Consider the following 20,004-nt stretch of genomic DNA (forward strand, 5'->3'; position numbering starts at 1 on the left):
TGTGTTGCTGAATCTTTTGCAATTTGTTCAATTAATAATGGAGACGTCAAAGAAGAATGCTGTTGGTGGATTGCAGCTGCCTTTAGCAACCGAAACACAGCCGGTGTTTCTTTGTTTGTTGTGAAGCTTTAATATGGAACAGAGCGGTCAAGCGAACATGTTTCTCTACCACATGTCAACCGGCAGGTTTCGGTGAGAAAATTGTGGTAATAAGTCGGCTCTTACCGGAGACATGCGGAGCTTGCATCCTCCTGCAGCTATGACTTTCTTGGCTCCTCCATGGCTTCCGTCAGAGACACTGGCGGTCACCGCAGCCCAGGTATGACTTTATAATCTCACTAAAACACTAGTAACACAAAAAGCAGATAAGGGATTTTCCAGAATTATCCTAGTAAATGTGTCTAATTTTTTTTTTTTTCTCTAGTGCTTTACACTTACTTTCCTCATCCGCAAATCTTTCTTCCTTCCTCAAATTAATGGGGAAATCGTCGCTTTCTCGGACCAAATCGCTCTTGCTGCTGGTGGCCATGATTTCAAACAATGTGAGGATGTGAGGAGCCCTACAACCCGTGACGTCACGCGCTACAGATGCGCGGTTTGCGGTCGCAACCGTGGAGTCCGCGGATAAACCGCGGGTCGGGCGGGTGACATGATGAAAAAATAGAATTTAAAGAGATTCGGGCGGGTGGCGGTTGAACCAATTCGGAAATATATATTGTAATAATCCCAGGAATGTAGGCTAATAAAACGTCTTCGTTTGTCTTGTCTTTATCGCACAAGATGTAATACAACCACACAACAGCTCTAAAGTCTGTAACGCTTTTCCCGGGACAACTCGAACTCTCACTTCCTGTCAATAACATCACTTCCCTATCTCTCCCGGAAGTCCCGCCCCCCAGCCAAAGTCATTGGCTAACACCCCGTAGCCAGCTGCTACATTATACATAGTTAAATGTTACGTTGAAGAGGTTCATTTAGCCTACTGACCTGTATTTATAAATGGTTGATTTATACAGGCTAGTAGGTAAAGTGTTGTACCTGACAACTCTTGATGGTACAATCCATATAACACGTCACAGACGACGTCACGCTAACATCACGTGACACCTGCAGAAGCAAGGTAGCCCAAACTTGTCAGCTACAACACTTTATCTTACTAGCCTATAGAAATCAAACTTGTCAGCTACAACACTTTATCTTACTAGCCTATAGAAATCAAACTTGTCAGCTACAACACTTTACCTTACTAGCCTATAGAACTCAAACTTGTCAGCTACAACACTTTACTAGCCTATAGAAATCAAACTTGTCAGCTACAACACTTTATCTTACTAGCCTGTAGAAATCAAACTTGTCAGCTACAACACTTTACCTTACTAGCCTATAGAACTCAAACTTGTCAGCTACAACACTTTACTAGCCTATAGAAATCAAACTTGTCAGCTACAACACTTTACCTTACTAGACTATAGAAAACAAACTTGTCAGCTACAACACTTTACCTTACTAGCCTATAGAAATCAAACTTGTCAGCTACAACACTTTACCTTACTAGCCTATAGAAATCAAACTTGTCAGCTACAACACTTTACCTTACTAGCCTATATAAATCAAACTTGTCAGCTACAACACTTTACCTTACTAGCCTATATAAATCAAACTTGTCAGCTACAACACTTTACCTTACTAGACTATAGAAATCAAACTTGTCAGCTACAACACTTTACCTTACTAGCCTATAGAAATCAAACTTGTCAGCTACAACACTTTACCTTACTAGCCTATAGAAATCAAACTTGTCAGCTACAACACTTTACCTTACTAGCCTGTATAAATCAAACTTGTCAGCTACAACACTTTACCTTACTAGCCTATAGAAATCAAACTTGTCAGCTACAACACTTTACCTTACTAGCCTATAGAAATCAAACTTGTCAGCTACAACACTTTACCTTACTAGCCTGTATAAATCAAACTTGTCAGCTACAACACTTTACCTTACTAGCCTATAGAAATCAAACTTGTCAGCTACAACACCTTACCTTACTAGTCTATAGAAATCAAACTTGTCAGCTACAACCCTTTACCTTACTAGACTATAGAAATCAAACTTGTCAGCTACAACACTTTACCTTACTAGCCTATAGAAATCAAACTTGTCAGCTACAACACTTTATCTTACTAGCCTATAGAAATCAAACTTGTCAGCTACAACACTTTACCTTACTAGCCTATAGAAATCAAACTTGTCAGCTATAACACTTTACCTTACTAGACTATAGAAATCAAACTTGTCAGCTACAACACTTTACCTTACTAGACTATAGAAATCAAACATGTCAGCTACAACACTTTACCTTACTAGTCTATAGAAATCAAACTTGTCAGCTACAACACTTTACCTTACTAGCCTATAGAAATCAAACTTGTCAGCTACAACACTTTACCTTACTAGCCTATAGAAATCAAACTTGTCAGCTATAACACTTTACCTTACTAGACTATAGAAATCAAACTTGTCAGCTACAACACTTTACCTTACTTACTAGTCTATAGAAATCAAACTTGTCAGCTACAACACTTTACCTTACTAGCCTATAGAAATCAAACTTGTCAGCTACAACACTTTACCTTACTAGTCTATAGAAATCAAACTTGTCAGCTACAACACTTTACCTTACTAGCCTATAGAAATCAAACTTGTCAGCTACAACACTTTACCTTACTAGTCTATAGAAATCAAACTTGTCAGCTACAACACTTTATCTTACTAGCCTATAGAAATCAACCATTTATAAATAGTTCAATGTTGTTACCCACATACGGAAAACGAGCAGCACTCTTTGAAACACTATGTGGGCATGCTTTTATTTTGAAGTGTCTCGTTTGGTCTGTCGACGGATGTAAGGAAGCTACTTCCGGGTATGGCCAACGAGGTATTTGTCATTTGTTGGTATTTTACTTGGTAAAATGTTTGATCCACATGCTGTGCATGTTATTATTTTCACGTTTGTAACCTGCTTTATTTATTACAGTTTTCGCGGTGAATTTGAAGGGAAAGTAAGCCTTCAAATAAATCAGTTCAAGAAAGCCATCGTGTCTGTGCTATTTGGAGGGAGTTGCACTTTCTAACCTCACTCATGCCTTGCATCGTCTATATTAGATATATAACAACTGGTGGGTGTGTCTTTGATGAAATGTTGGTTCGGGTGGGTGGAGGGTGGATGACGACTTTTGTGATGCGGTTGCGGATCATATAATTGCATATCCGCGCATCTCTATCACGTGCACATCGTCTGCTACTTCCGGTACAGGCAAGGCTTTTTTATTAGCCACCAAAAGTTGCGAAGTTTTCTAATAAATCTTTTCAGCAAAAATATGGCAATATCGCGAAATGATCAAGTATGACAAAGAATGGACCTGCTATCCCCGTTTAAATAAGAAAATCTCATTTCAGTAGGCCTTTAAGTATGTTTAGCAGAGGCAGGAGAATGTATGTCAAATATGTAAGATAAATACTAACTGGACTGTGCAAATGCAACCAACACAACTCTGTCGTCAGTCAGCTGTTTCATATCGATGCATAGAAACCGTCTTTCTTCCTCACACACACATAAATAAATATACGCTCTACATTTAAGCCGTCTCTGATTGTCACTTAAAGGCACCAAGTCTCTGCAAGTTGGCAGCAGTGCACATCAACCCTGGAAGATGTGAAGCTCCTCTTCCATGAAACCCTGCTGCTTCACCAACCTGACAGGCCAAAACAAAAAGGATGTACAGTTACCGTATTTCCTTGAATTACTTGCTTTCAAACTTGCTTCCCAAAATAATCACCGCATGCTTAGTATTACCGCTTGGTCAAACTCGTCACGTCACGAGTGACACTTCCCCTGTCATCATTTTCAAAATGGAGGAGGCTGATTTCAATACCGGAAATTTGAAATCGCATGAAGGGAAGAAGATTAAGAGCTATTCAGTAGGATTTAAGGTCCAAGCTTACATCACACTCAAATTTTTACTGCATACCTTTGGTAAGTGCCGGAGTGAGAAGAGGTTTTAAAATAATTATCGCATGCTTACTTTTACCGCGTGCCTTTGGTAAGTGAGAAGAGGTTTTAAATTAATTAGCTCCCCGGCGGCAATTCAAGGAAATATATATACAATCTGTGCCTTTGATTATAATTGCTGACTCAACACTTCAATACAAGTATGTCCTTGCCTTTACAACTAACAGAGTGCATTAAAAAGGGTTTCAAATCCTTTAAAAGGTCAGTGTTCTGACAGCATTTGAAAGTAATTTGTCAAGTGTGACTTACCCAACTGTCAGCTCCGTAAAGGCGGTGGGCCCACATACACAAACGTAGCACTTGGACCCGGCCGGTCTGTCCAGACAATCGTTGATCACGGCCTCGTCCACACGGCCCTTCCTGCCTGCCCAGCTGTCACATGGCTCGGACAGGATGTGCTCCACCTGGAACCTGGCAACACATGTTGTATTCATCAAGTGATGGCACAGTGAGAGGATGGGGGGAATCACACTTAAGTCCGGTGACGTGCAGTGTGAGTACACTAGATCCTTGGCTATTTGCAGGGTTAATAGCTGCGCCCAGAAAAAATGTATATTCTAAACCCTATAAAAAGTCTCTGTTACTAAAAGCCTACTAAAATGAGATTTTCTTATTTAAACGGGGATAGCAGGTCCATTCTATGTGTCATACTTGATCATTTCGCGATATTGCAATATTTTTGCTGAAAGGATTTAGTAGAGAACATCGACGATAAAGTTTGCAACTTTTGGTCGCTGACAAAAAAGCCTTGCCTGTACCGGAAGTAGCAGATGATGTGTGTGTGACGTCACGGGTTGTAGAGCTCCTCACATCTGAACATTGTTTATAATCATGGCCACCAGCAGCGAGAGCGATTCGGGCCGAGAAAGCGACGATTTCCCCATTAATTTGAGCGAGGATAAACGATTCGTGAATGAGGAAAGTGAGAGTGAAGGACTAGAAGAAAAAAAAAAAAAGAGGGCAGTGGGAGCGATTCAGATGTTATTAGACACATTACTAGGATCATTCTGGAAAATCCCTTATCTGCTTATTGTGTTACTAGTGTTTTAGTGAGATTATATGGTCGTAGCTGAAAGTCGGAGGGGTGTGATGACTGAGAGTCTCTCTGAGGGAAGCCACGTTTCTTGACGAGGCGAAGCAAAGGCAGCCGTTGGGGCCGGGCTGAGATCCCCCCCTCCCCTCCTCCACGGTGGAAGAATCCCACGTTCGGGTGCGGCCGGTCGGAGGAGGCAAGAGAGTCCGCAGCTGCCTCTTTGACAGGTGCACGAGGAACGGTAAGAGCCGACTTATTACCACAATTTTCTCACCGAAACCTGCCGGTTGACATGTGGTAGGGAGTCATGTTCGCTTGACCGCTCTCTTCCATAGTAAAGCTTCACCTTGGGGAATGTAAACAAGGAAACAAACTGTGTTTGTGTTGCTAAAGGCAGCCGCAATACACCGCTTCCTTCCTACATCTTTCTTCTTTGACGTCTCCATTAATAATTGAACAAATTGCAAAAGATTCAGCAACACAGATGTCCATAATACTGTGTAATTATGCGATTAAAGCTGACTACTTATAGCTTGGATCGGGCTGGAAGAACATGTCTGCTACAACCGGTGACACGTCATCATTCTGCGACGTTTTCAACAGGATACTTCGCGGGAAATTTAAAATTGCAATTTAGTAAACTAAAAAGGCCGTATTGGCATGTGTTGCAATGTTAATATTTCATCATTGATATATAAACTATCAGACTGCGTGGTCGCTAGTAGTGGCTTTCAGTAGGCCTTTAAGAACAGGACCAATAAAACAATAATAATGGAAAAAAAACAGTAGGACTAAAAAATACAAATTGAAGCCTTTCCCCCAATCAAATTAATCGATTAATCAAAGCAGCCCTGCAGAGAAAACTGAATCTGCAAATAGTGGGGATCTACTGCACATAAACATAAACACTGCAGTACCTTTCATCCTTAGCGGCCAGTTCATCCAATTCTCTTCGCCACAGGATGTCCTCTTCTCGTCGGTTAAAAAACAGCAGTTGGGCTTTCCTGTGGATGTATTATGCAGTAAATTAACTGAAGAATGAATGAATAGTTGAAATACTTGACTTCCCCCCCAGACCTGATAGTGTTCATCTCCTGCAGTGCCAGTTGAATGAGACGAGCCATCGGAGTGAAGCCTGTGCCTGCTGCTAAAAGGTAAAGGACTGTGACATCACGAAGGGGGCGGAGACTGAAGGTACCCTCTGGACCGCTAACTGATATATGGTCACCTGTAATGGCACGGCAAAAAAAAGTTATTAAAAACACCAGAAAACTAAAAATGGAAACAACAGGCGATTACATTTCAATTGATAGTAAAAATACCTCTCCTTAATAAGCTCCACTCTTACTGTGATTAGGATATTTATCAAATAGATACATCATTTGAATACACATGGTTTCTACAGGTATCAGCCATCTAATTTGATGTATTTTTAATGCCACTTAAAACTATTTTAATGCCCATGTTCCACTGCAGATAGTTATTATTGATAGTCAAAAGCTTGCAACTGTCTGTATAGACAGAACTGGAAGCATTTAACAATAATCTGCTTGAATAGTTTACATCAGGGGTCACCAACCGTTTTGAAACCAAGAGCTACTTCTTGGGTACTGATTAATGCGAAGGGCTACCAGTTTGATACACACTTAAATAAATTGCCAGAAATAGCCAATTTGCTCAATTTAACTTTAATAAATACATCTATATATTAAAAAAATGGGTATTTCTGTCTGTCATTCCATCGTAAATTTTTTTTCCTTTTACGGAAGGTTTTTTGTAGAGAATAAATGATGAAAGAAACACTTAATTGAACGGTTTAAAAGAGGAGAAAACACGAAAAAAATGAAAATTAAATTTTGAAACATAGTTTATCTTTAATTTCGACTCTTTATTCAAAATTCAACCGAAAAAAATGAAGAAAAAAACTAGCTAATTCGAATCTTTTTTTTAAAAATAAAAAAAAAGAATTTATGAAACATCATTAGTAATTTTTCCTGATTAGGATTAATTTTAGAATTTTGATGACATGTTTTAAATAGGTTAAAATCCAATCTGCACTTTGTTAGAATGTATAACACATTGGACGAAGCTATATTTCTAACAAAGACAAATCATTATTTCTTCTAGATTTTCCAGAACAAAAATTTTAAAAGAAATTCAAAAAACTTAAAAATAAGATTTTAATTTGATTCTACAGATTTTCTGGATTTGCCAGACTAATTGTTTGGAATTTTAGTCATAATAAGTTTAAAGAAATATTTCACAAATATTCTTCGTTGAAAAAACAGAAGCTAAAATTAAGAATTTAATTAAAATGTATTTATTATTCTTTACAATAAAATTAAATAAAAAACTACTTGAACATTGATTTAAATTGTCAGGAGAGAAGAGGAAGGAATTTAGAAGGTAAAAAGGTATATGTGTTTAAAAATCCTAAAATAATTTTTACGGTTGTATTTTTTCTCTAAAATTGTCTTTCTGAAAGTTATAAGAAGCAAAGAAAAAAAAAAAATGAATTTATTTAAACAAGTGAAGACCAAGTCTTTAAAATATTTTTGGGGATTTTCAAATTCTATTTGAGTTTTGTCTCTCTTAGAATTGAAAATGTCGAGCAAAGCGAGGCCAGCTGGTTAGTAAATAAATAAAATTTAAAAAATGGAGGCAGCTCACTGGTAAGTGCTGCTATTTGTGTTATTTTTAGAACAGGCCAGCGGGCTACTCATCTGGTCCTTACGGGCTACCTGGTGCCCGCTGGCACCGCGTTGGTGACCCCTGCTTTACATAGACTGCTACTCTTTAGTTGGTCACAACACTTACAATTTTTTTCCTGTAGTGGTACCAGCACCAAACAGCTGTGGTGTTGTCGTGGCGACAGCAGAAGTTGCTTTGTTGGTCATGTCAAATAAATTTGTCACCATTAATTGTTGCCTGCCTTTTATAGCCGACTTGTGATTAGCTACTGGCATGTTGGGCTAAACCCCATTAAATTGTTTTAATGCCTCTGGACATTGAATTTAATGCTTTTTATTGCCATCTAAGGCCTTCATTTTTGCAAAATCCTTTTAATGACTTATAATGTTTTTTAATGACCCCAGGAAACCCTGACACAATGTTTTGTTGGCATGAGTGAAGACGGACTATTCACAGTACAGTAAACATACTTCAGAAGGAGAATCATAGTCATGCACAAATACTATTACACTGTTTACGTGAATTTGCTGCACATTGTCACCGTGTTGCTGCTGCCGAGAATTGAATTTTTATTTCATGTTTCAAGATGTGTCACAGCAGCAGGCCTACCCCCCTGATAGGCAGACCAAGCAATGTGCATAGGGGCCCTTGATCCGAGAGGGGCCCCGTTTCACTTGAGTTAAACAAATTATGAATGACCGGGAGCTTCAAATGAGATTTTACCATAAACATTCATAGCTCCTCCTTGCTATGCCAGAGCAAACATGGTCATTGTCATTGTCTATCCTGGCAGGCAGTGTTAGTGCTAAACATCTCAGCCAGAGATATGTCACAGTTCTGAAAATAAATGTTTTTATATGTTACATTTGTTATTTTGCACTAGGGTTCTACAATATGTCGATACTAGTACTGCCTTTTGGAAAAACTGGTACTTTTTTTTTTTTTTCCCATGCACCTGATGGCGTGCTGTGGTTAAAATACTGGTAATATGAGCAGGGGTGCATGTGAGTCAACACACACACACACACACACACACACACACACACACACACACACGCAGCATTTAAAAGCATGTAAAGCGTGGAGACAGAAAAGGGAGAATACTCTTGGCTTCAAACCTAATAAAGGTGGATCAATGCATTGCACTATTTAGAAGTGACTAAAACTCAGCATCAAAGGTGGAAATTGGGGGTTAAATCACCAAAAATGATTCCCTGGCGTGGCCACCGCTGCTGCTCACTGCTCCCCTCACCTCCCAGGGGATGGGTCAAATGCAGAGGACAAATTTCACCACACCTAGCGTGTGTGTGAGACAATCATTGTTACTTTAACTTTAGCTTCACACCGTAGGGTGATACAATAACTAGCCGTTAATAACAGCCTAGCACTCCTGAGTGTAAACAAATGAGTGGCTCCATACAAATATTGAGTAATAGTAGCAAGTACAAGACTTGTAAGTACTGTAGTCGATACTACAATGAATATGTCAATGTTTTTTATTATCACTAAATCTTTTGTCATTTCTTTTTTGTAACTCAGGAAATACGTGCCTGGACACAAGAGGACTTTAAATATGACCACGGAACTACCGGTACTTAATATTTGACCCAAATTTGTAGTATGACTCAAAACCTATGTAATGTATCCAAACAACAGAAAAATAAATGCCTATTACATTTTAACAAAAGCTTAGATAGAACATAATAAAACAGAAAGTAACCACATATTAACAGTAAATGAACAAATAGATTAATCATCCATCCATCCATTTCATACTTGTCCCTCATAATTTTGACAAAATAATGGCTATAATGTTATAAATAAATAATTGAAAATGACACAATGTTACTGCATACCATGAATAGCAGCCACACTAGGAGCATTTTTCACCCATTTACTTCCTTATTACTAAAAGAGAAGTTGTCCGGTATGGTCACTTCTTATTTAATGCCATTTTAGTGTTCTAAAATAGTTTTTTGAAACATATGTTTAAAGTTTTGTATGTTTAATGTACTCACTTTAAAATAATTCTCCTCACTTTCAAAGCCATCCATAACCTCTCTCCATCATACTCTCTGACCTGCTCCTTGTTGCCACGCCCTCACGTTCCCTAAGACCCTCTTCATCTATCCATCTCACTGTCCCTTTATTTAAACTGTCCACCATGGGTGCCTGAGCTTTCAGCCGCTCTGCCCCACATCTTTGGAACTCTTTGCCACCCGACCTTCGTAACTTGGACTCAATATCCCTCTTCAAGTCAAGACTCAAAACACACCTATTCTGGACTGCTTATTCACTTTAATCATCTTATCTATCTTTGTTGTTGTTATTATTGTTGTTTATATCCAATTTGATTTTATTGTTTTTATTTTGTACGGTGTCCTTGAGTGACCAGAAAGGCGCCTTATAAATAAAATGTATTATTATTATTATTATTATTATAAGATTTTCTGATAAAATAAAGCCAATAATGACATTTTTTGTGGTGCCTTTTATTTTGAATAGTATCAAAATACACATTGGTAACTTTACCAAAATTGGCATTACTATTTTGCACTAAGAAAAAACATTAATAAAAAATGTATTCCCCATGAATTTGTTATAGTACAAAATATACATCAAATTAAAATTTGATTAAAAAATAAATAAAAAATGGTTTCAAGTAATAAAGTATAAAACCAACTTTGTAATGGGGGGGCTCAAAATTCTGCTTAGGGCCCCAATTTAGCCTGGGGCAACCCCACACTGTAAGAGTGCATGTCTGTTAAGCATAGATTACTTCAACATTTCAACCTAATCACACAGAAGTTCATTATTACTAAAGTAAAAGAAGAGTTTTACAAGTCCCAAAATATAGATTTGCTTGCCTTGGCGAGCACTTAGTTGACAATAAATAATAAATACCCCTATAAAGTCTTAAGCTGCAGATGGAGGGTAGTTGAAACATGACAGTCTTTCCGTAGAATACACGTAGGTGTGTGGTGACAGAGGCTTACCAACATGCAGGTTGTTGAGATGTTGAGTGAGTGCTCCATCACTATAAAACTTAATCATGAGGTAGAGGTGTTTGTTTTCTGCAGAGGGATCGGGTCCAACGGAAAGCCCCTTGTCTATTGGGGTGTATGGTCTCACTACCTCCGTTTCTGGATAATGTGCAAAAATAAAATTGGTTTCAATTCATTCTCCTCTACATTTGCACACACATTTTTTCATGGAATATTTGTGTTGAGTTGATATAAAAGCCGTACAGATCATTCGAACATATACACTGTACAATTAGAGATGAGTACCGAATTTGGTACTTTTAAAAGTACCGACCAAAGTTTGTCATTACTACTGGGTACCAATTCACCTAAACTCAAAAAAACATCATTTACGACCCTATGATGTCACTTCCGGTTGCAGACAAGCCCCTTGGCGGGCAAACAGGCGTTATGCATAACAGACTGTGTCAAAGTAATGTCATTTTCCATGCCAACAAAGCAAGCATCCATCATAGAAAATATTTAAAAAGTAAGGCTTCACTTCTGAAGCTAGCTTGATGCAAATATACATTGAATATGGCATATATATGCTACTGATTAGCATTAGCAATTTTACATGGCTGTTCCAACACCTCCAAATTGTTTAATCAAAACTTCAACTAAGATGAAAGTGATGATTAAACAGCAAGTGTGTAATGTAATAAGTAAAGTATTTAAAGTGTAAACTATTGGTAGGGTTCAACAAAAGACAAGACTGACACATTCAACCTAATAGCAAGGACTACTTCCTGACTACCGCAACACACCAGGACAGAATGAAATCAACTCGTACTTGCAAATGAGACTCGTAAGTGTAAGAAAACAATATGATAAATTATTATTAAACACACCTAAAAGTACCGAAAATTGTTATCATTAAACACTGATACTGGGACTTGGTACAGTAATGGTAACCCTTACTTGCCTCCAATAGTATTGTAACAGTGAAGCGATAATGAAAATATTTTAGGTTTCACTGTCCAGCAAATTAAGACTGGAAGTTGACATTTCTTTTTTTTGTCCCCAAAAATCCAACTACATTTATTGTCACACCCTCAAATTTAAAGACCTGACTGCTTGCTAAACATAGCGAAAAAGTCGGTGAGTTGGCAAAAATGTATCTGTGGCAGAGCATCACAAATAAATGAATGCATAGCCAACACTGAATACATTTAGTTTAGGCAAAGGACAACAGTTTCTTTTGTACCTTGAATGAGGGATTTGAGGTAGACGTGTTTGCCAACAGGCACTTGCATGACAGTCCCACGAGGAAGTTGCAACTGAAGCACGTGTGTGTTATGATTCACCTCAGTCCGAGACACCAACACACAATCCCGATAGAAAAGAGCTGCAAAAAAAAAAAGAAGCTGATGAGTAAATACTGCTTGTTTACTTATTAGGGATGCAGGTGAGATAAAGGATTAAATATTTTCAAAACTGTTTTTTTTTCATTCCAAATTGTTCAACTTATTATTTTTATATAACTTTATCATGAACAGTAAACATGAATAATTATCATTGTTTTCTTATTTCTCATTACTGTTTTTCTTTTTACAGTGTTACCTTTTGTACTGTTTATATTGTGTAAAATACACACACACATACGTATATGTATATATACATATATATATATATACATATATACACATACGTATATATATACATACACATGTATATATACATATATATATATATACACACACACATACATATATATATATATATACACACACACACACACATACATACACATATATATATATATATATATATATATATATATATATAAAAAGAAAAAAAATGAATAGTCTTGTTGTGGAACAGTTTGGATTCCATAAGAGTATTATTAAAAGTATTATTAGCCTTTTGTATCAATTGTTTTGGTTTGTTTAGGATTGTGTTCACTTATAAAGAGACCAAGCAACAAATATGTTATCTTTACCAAAGCATGAAATGTAAGAATGGCGCCGCATGATTATGAATCATTAAGTTCAACAGTTGACAGGTCTTGTGGATTTTCTCATTCATCTTAACCACGCCAACCTCATGATGCACCTTTCAACTAAGACACAATCTTAAACAAGATAACATCGACAGCATCTTGTAACTGAAGTACAGAATCCCCTCGGAATGGAACACAATTAAAACGGGTAGATTGAAAATGTTGAACTCACCTCTTTCTTTTTTGCATAAAAATGTATTGTGGAATTCCAGTGGCTGACCAAGGCTTGGCCATTTTCCTTTTTCCTGCTTGTGTATGGTCACCTGGATCTTTCCCACGGTGGCGGCAGTGTGAACTGTTGACAAAATATTAGTATCAGACCACAGTCCTACTTTAAGATATTTAACAAATGAGGAGTGAAATATGACTCCGCTTTGCAAAATTTAACATGCCCGGTAGAAGTAGGAAAGACTAAATAATACTTCATCTTTACATTTTCTCTGTGTCTCAGCCAATACTATAAATATACATTCACTTCTTGGAAAACACGCTTACAATAAATAGCTAGTGTTTACAATTCTTATTAAAAAGCAAAGAAACACACAAGGAAATAAACGGTTGATATCTTACCACCAATGTTTGCATCAACATCTTCTAAAAGACCTAAACAGTAGGACAAAAAAGTCAATATTAGAACAATACTACAGTATCTCACAGCAGCCATTGCAATATATCTTCTCAAGGCACAATTATGTATAGGAAAATATAAGATCACTTAATAGTCCGTGTACAGTTTAGTAACTTCTATGGAAACAATGGAATGGCATTATTGTCTAGATAACACCAGATTAGTTTGGCAACAACATATTTAATGCCACTGTGGAAAGTTCTGTGTAGTTCCATTTCATTTTAACAATGAAATTCTCAAATCTCTCCCTTAACGGACAATCAGTCAGTGGGCATGTGTGGTTTTGGACCCCTGCTATAGCACTCACCAAGAAGTTTGATTGATTGATTGATACTTTTATTAGTAGATTGCACAGTTCAGTACATATTCTGTACAATTGACCACTAAATGGTAACACCCGAATAAGTTTTTCAACTTGTTTAAGTCGGGGGTCCACGTTAATCAATTCAAGTGAATGTTGAAACTGAGTGATAGTTACAATCAATCACAATAATAGCTATTTAGTCATCACATGTCTGCCACAATCATGTGTGTTCTTAAATGTGTATTCCATGTCAAGAGCAGTTTTGATTTGGGCTTACATGGTAAACAATTCAAGTGTGAAGTGAAGTGAATTATATTTATATAGCGCCTTTTCTCAAGTGACTCAAAGCGCTTTACATAGTGACACCCAATATCTAAGTTACATTTAAACCAGTGTGGGTGGCACTGGGAGCAGGTGGGTAAAGTGTCTTGCCCAAGGACACAACGGCAGTAACTAGGATGGCACAAGCGGGAATCGAACATGCAACCCTCAAGTTGCTGGCACAGCCACTCTACCAACCGAGCTATGCTATTCAAATGAATGTTTAGGTCATTGTTTTATCCGGAGGCATACATTTGTCCAAATACGGCCATGTAGACACATTGTGGGTTTCCTGGATGTCGTCTACATCGCGAAAAGGAAAATCTAAGCAAGAGAATCCTCTGCCATATTCCACTAGTTTGTTTTTTTATATAAATCAAACGCTTGAATATTCCCTCTTCTCTTCTCCGACTCTATTGTGGTCATTTTGGATGTGCGTGTCTGTTGTGATTTTCCTTCCTGGTTCCATGACCCGCCCTATCTTGCCTCTGATTGGTTAAGATTAGAGCAAAACATTAGGGACGGGCCAATCGTGACTCATCATAGTAAACCAACCAACCAAGAATGGATGTTCTCCTACGTAACCCAGCTAATCATGGGGGGGTTGCCCACATATGTGGTCCTCTCCAAGGTTCTCATAGTCCTCATTGTCACCGACGTCCCACTGGGTCATCATTGTCACCGACGTCCCACTGGGTGTGAGTTTTCCTTGCCCTTATGTCGGCCTACCGAGGATGTCGTAGTGGTTTGTGCAGCCCTTTGAGACACTAGTGATTTAGGGCTATATAAATGAACATTGATTGATTGATTGATCATTTATTTTCCCCTATAGTTTCTCCCCTGCCCGTGGAGTTCCAAAAGTCCACTTCTTTCTTTCTCTTCTCCCTCTCTCTTCTTTTGTAGCATGTAGCTTAGCTAACTGCTGCATGAGTCTAAAAATAGCAAAGCTACAGAAATCACTACTTGTTTAAAAAGGAGCGTAGTTAAGCTACGTAGCGAATTTTTGCTTGTGTGTCAGTGCAGTGGGTGGGAGAGGGCCAGCTGAAAGAGGAAGGGGAGGGGTTTAAAAGCCCACGGAGTGCTGGGAGGGAACAGGAAGTGGGGGAGAATGAAGGAACACAACAAATTAGCAGTGTCAGGTCATTTTAACATGAAAAAAATAAAGATATTAAGATCTTTTCTTAATTCATATATTTTTTGAAAATATATCGATATTTCTTACAAACTCGGTATATTACCCAGTTCTATGCCAAAGAATCACTTGATTAAAGTACAGCGTTTTATTTTCATATATTTAAACACAGTGTTACTGTTCGAGATGTGTGTAATGTTACAGTGGCCAAAAATAATAAATATACTTGTTAAATGAAACCTCTGCCTTGTTTTTAATGAATACTTGGACCTCTTATATGACTGTATTTTAATGTTGGTCATTATGGTGGTCATTATGGAGAGTCAAGTTTTTTCTGAGGTGGTACTTGGTGAAAGTAACCACTGCAGTAGAACATTGCCAGATTTGGGTTGATTGCTGTTGTATTAACATACAAATACTAGTTCCTCCTAACTTGAGTATATTTACCACAATGAGGTGGGAGCAGTAATAATACTCACATAAATGTATCATGTAGGACATTTTTCCAAGCAGCACTTCCAGTCGTAGTACACCAGCAGCGAGGTCAACAACTGTACAGCCCGATTTGGGTATCTGAGGGTAAAATCACAGTCACATTTAGTCCATCATATGGATGTCCCCCACTTATTTCCATTGGTTATTATTTTGGGCCTCACAGGACCATTAACTGTGAAACTTGTGTAAACAACACATTTACAATAATCCTTGCATTTGAGCAGCAGTTTAGCAAGTATATATATTTATTTATACAGTATATACAAGTTGTTACCTTTCTTTTGGCATAAATAATAAGATGGACCGTCGACTCTGTTTGAAACCATTCATATCTACGTCAACGACACAGAGATGGAACGGAAGATGAAGTCAGCTGACGTGGTCATTACATTGTTTGTTATCATTTCTGTAAAATGATTTTATACCGAGGGCTTGAGTCTTTGATTGTCAGAGAGGTCACTGGTGTAGTGGGGTTGAAGACTGGTGGAGGTGGTGGGACAATGCCTGGAGAGAGAAAAAAAAACTACTGTACATTACAAGTACAAAATGCCTTGGATTAAATTACTATTGTGTTAAACCTCTTTTTTGACAAAAATAAATATCCAAATCAGTTTATTAATGCATTGCGCTTTTTAAGCACCTAATGACTATTGATTGAAACGTGGCAGCACGGTGAAACAGGGGTTAGTGCATGTGCCTCACAATACAAAGGTCCTGAGTAGTCCTGTGTGGAGTTTGCACGTTCCCTCCGGGTACTCCGGCTTCCTCCCACCGCCAAAAACATGCACCTGGGCATAGGTTGATTTGCAACACTAAATTAGCCCTAGTGTGTGAATATGAGTGTGAATGTTGTCTTTCTATCTGTGTTGGCCCTGCGATGAGGTGGCAACTTGTCCAGGGTGTACGCCGCCTTCTGCCCGAATGCAGCTGAGATTGGCTGCAGCACCTGGGCATACTGTAGGTTGATTTGCAACACTAAATTAGCCCTAGTGTGTGAATATGAGTGTGAATGTTGTCTTTCTATCTGTGTTGGCCCTGCGATGAGGTGGCAACTTGTCCAGGGTGTACGCCGCCTTCCACCCGAATGCAGCTGAGATAGGCTCCAGCACCCCCTGCAACCCCAAAAGGAACAAGCGGTAGGAAATGGATGGATGGATGGATGGATGGAAAAATGGAAACTTAGTTTTGGTGCGCCCTACTCTTTGTAGGATTCTGTGTTCAACAATATTTTTCCCCAATTTTCCTATGGCGTCTCAGTTATCCTACGGCCAAACATTGGTTGGTTGGCTGGTTTGAGATTATTTCAAACGTGCATACAATTACAATGACACTTCTTTCGCCTATTTGTCTTTTTCTTTACAACACGTCCAAAAAGGAGTAGAAGGAAAGCAAAGCTTATCTAATCCTCCACGTGTTCACTTCCTGTTGTCATTTTTGCAACACTACTTAAATCCATCCATGCATCTATCCATCCATTTTTCTACCGCTTATTTCCTTCGGTGTCACTGGAGCCTATCTCAGCTACAATCGGGCGGAAGGCGGCATACACCCTGGACAAGTCGCCACCTCATTGCAGGGCCAACACTGATAGACAACATTCAATCAATGAGTAATAATACAGCCCTTTTCTTAAAGAAATAATTAAATAAGTTATAATTCCCATAATTAAATAATTAAGACAACCTAATTTTCAATGAGGTTTTAAACGATCATGATTCATCTTTGAACTTTGTAAACACTTTCAGTCAAAACAGTTTCTTAGACTGGATCATATTAATACTTTGACTTCTTTACTTAATCCATTCCATAATTTCATTTTACATACTGATTTGCAAAAGGTCTAAGTGTTGTACATGCATACAAATGTTTTAAATACAATTTTTCACAAAAGGTTATATTTCTCCTCTTTGGTTGAGAAGAATTAGTGTACATTCTTGGGTAGCAGGATACAGTTTGCTTCGTGCTTAATTTGAGCTTTTTTCAAATGTACTAAATCATTAAATTTCAATATCTTGGATTAAATAAAAAAGGGTTTGTGTATTATAGATATCCAACATTATGTATTTTTTCTAACTGACCTCTTTTGTAACACGGTTAGTGACAGAAGCATACTTCTGTAGTTATTTCCCCATATTTCAACACAATAACTCAGATATAGTAACACTAGCCGGCAGTAGAGAATATGAGGATATTTTTGGTCCAGAACATAGTGCTTTGTTCATTATTGAAGTATTTCTTGCAATCTAGTATTAGTCCCAAAATTGTATTTTATTTTACCCTTTCAATTTAAATTCCGTCCATATGTATTTGTGTTTAACTTTCTCTTCTACTGTCACTGAATAGCACTGTTTTAGTTTTACAGAGATTCAAGGATAGCCTGTGTTTGTGAAATCATCTCTTTAATTTGTTAATTTATTCTGGTATTATTTTTATCAGCTTCTGTGCGTTCGCTCCTGCGGAATTTTGTCCAACTGTGTTAATAATGTGTCTGTATTACAAAACATGCTTGAGTTAGCATGCTCTCAACCTAAATCTGCTCCGTACAGAAAGTCTTCTAGAACCTTTATTTAACCAGATAAGAAACCCATTGAGATCAAGATCTCTTTCACAAGGGTGACCTGGCCAAGAGGTCAACAGCACATGTCACAGAGCAGTTTCAAAAAAGTAATACATTAAGGCATACATTTTAAAATACATAAAAGAGAACTGTAAAACAATAAAGATTTACACCTTTTAAAAACACAGGCACTGAGCAAAAGTATCTTGCTCTCTGTCCTGAGGCTCCAAATGGAATTAGTTCAGTGAGTTTCAGTTTCATCTGCAATGCATTCCATGCCACAGGGGCAGCAATACCAAAAGCTCTTTTGCCAAATTCAGTTCGTACATGGGGAACAGTTAAAACATACAAATCTGAAAATGACAAATTGTCACGATTGTTCGACTTAAGCCCGCAGAAACGTTTTAAAGGGCAGTTCAGAAATGGGACCAAACTGTTTGTGCTGAGTACAGACAAAACTCTGCAAGTGAATGAATTCCAGAATGACTGCAGGAAAAGTACCTTTAAAAGTAGTGGTGGGCTTAGTGGCCATCCTGCCCACCAGGCACTCCTTCAACATGGACTCATAGTTCACCCAGCGATGGACCTGTGAACAAACACATTTAAACTTCACCTTGTAAAGCCTCTACAAATCTGCAATAATCAAAAACAGAGTGTGTTTCTCTCAAGTGTGGAGTTTCTACAATTGAACACTTTCCAGTCATGACTGTAAATAACACTTGTGGTACCCCATATGGTTTATCAGTTCTTAAAAATGTGCACCACATATTAATAATTATTCTGGACATTTCAAGTCTTTTAAGCTTTTGAGGATAAATTGTGTGGCATTAGTAAACAGTGCCACCATGTGGTGGATTTGTCTGAAAAATGTTAAAAGCAACACAGTAGGGGTGCATGTAGAGTAGATAACCGACACAATAAGGATGTCCTGTTCCCACATGACAGTACTTCATACTTGAAGTATCACGGGAGCATGAATAATATGCACTCCTCTGTGGCCTACTGCAAATATCGCTCCATAAAAAGTGGTCCAAAACCCAAATTACCTGCATCAATTATACACCCCCAACCTCAAAATCGTGCTTTCCCCTCCTCTTCACTCCCCCTGCATGCCTCTCTACCATGAGATTCAGGCTTTCAACCACTCTACCCCTCAACTCCCACAAGGCATCCCGACAATATTATTTACCCGCCTTCAAGCCATGATTCCAAACACACCCATTTAGACTTCAGACTAACTCACAATCACACCCCACACTACCACAACACACTTGGTTCATCCTTTTCTTTATACTTTAAACTTCATTTTGCTGTGTTAAAGCTACTCTATACTGTATTTTACCAGTTTATTTTGACAAGGTTTTGTTTTAACTATGTCTGTTTTCTGTGACTACCAGGTCACTGGAAAAAAAGTTTATTAAAATGTATATTATTCCTAATTATATACAGTGATACCTCAACTTAAGTCTCTCGGCTCATTTTTATGCTTTAAGTTGCAAGCAAAAATTGTACTTTTAGGCATTAGCGCCGACCTCTATTTAATAATACAACTCTAACATTTGACAACCAAACAATTAAACAAGGCGACACGGTAAAGAATCTGGGTATTATCTTCGACCAACTCTCTCCTTTGAGGCACACATTAAAAGCGTTACTAAAACGGCCTTCTTTCATCTCTGTAATATCGCTAAAATTCGCTCCATTCTGTCCACTAAAGACGCTGAGATCATTATCCATGCGTTTGTTAC

General features: G+C 38.0%; 1 protein-coding gene across 18 annotated transcripts in view; it reads right to left on the reverse strand.

Annotated features, from left to right (window-relative positions):
• The window catches only part of LOC133561579 (cytochrome b5 reductase 4), a 37,624-nt gene that overhangs the window by 5,347 nt on the left and 12,273 nt on the right, over positions 1 to 20,004 (reverse strand). For 2 of the 18 annotated variants that reach the window (XR_009808728.1, XR_009808729.1), the window contains exons 4-15: positions 18,758 to 18,842; positions 16,125 to 16,203; positions 15,974 to 16,031; positions 15,684 to 15,777; positions 13,390 to 13,422; positions 12,992 to 13,114; positions 12,025 to 12,165; positions 10,791 to 10,937; positions 6,181 to 6,331; positions 6,021 to 6,107; positions 4,320 to 4,481; positions 226 to 3,753 (exon numbers count right to left, since the gene is read on the reverse strand). Coding sequence is in view for 2 of the 18 variants with exons in the window: in XM_061914961.1 (XP_061770945.1) it covers positions 3,851 to 3,920; positions 4,320 to 4,481; positions 6,021 to 6,107; positions 6,181 to 6,331; positions 10,791 to 10,937; positions 12,025 to 12,165; positions 12,992 to 13,114; positions 13,390 to 13,422; positions 15,684 to 15,777; positions 15,974 to 16,031; positions 16,125 to 16,203; positions 18,758 to 18,842 (1,230 nt within the window). In the remaining 16 variants the exon portion in view is untranslated. Of the gene's footprint in view, positions 3,754 to 3,835; positions 3,921 to 4,319; positions 4,482 to 6,020; positions 6,108 to 6,180; positions 6,332 to 10,790; positions 10,938 to 12,024; positions 12,166 to 12,991; positions 13,115 to 13,389; positions 13,423 to 15,683; positions 15,778 to 15,973; positions 16,032 to 16,124; positions 16,204 to 18,757; positions 18,843 to 20,004 lie in introns of those variants that run through there. The other 16 variants (XR_009808733.1, XR_009808735.1, XR_009808734.1 and 13 more) reach the window with 16 other exon arrangements.

The sequence above is a fragment of the Nerophis ophidion genome, linkage group LG11, assembly GCF_033978795.1.
Source record: "Nerophis ophidion isolate RoL-2023_Sa linkage group LG11, RoL_Noph_v1.0, whole genome shotgun sequence".
Lineage (NCBI taxonomy): Eukaryota > Metazoa > Chordata > Actinopteri > Syngnathiformes > Syngnathidae > Nerophis > Nerophis ophidion.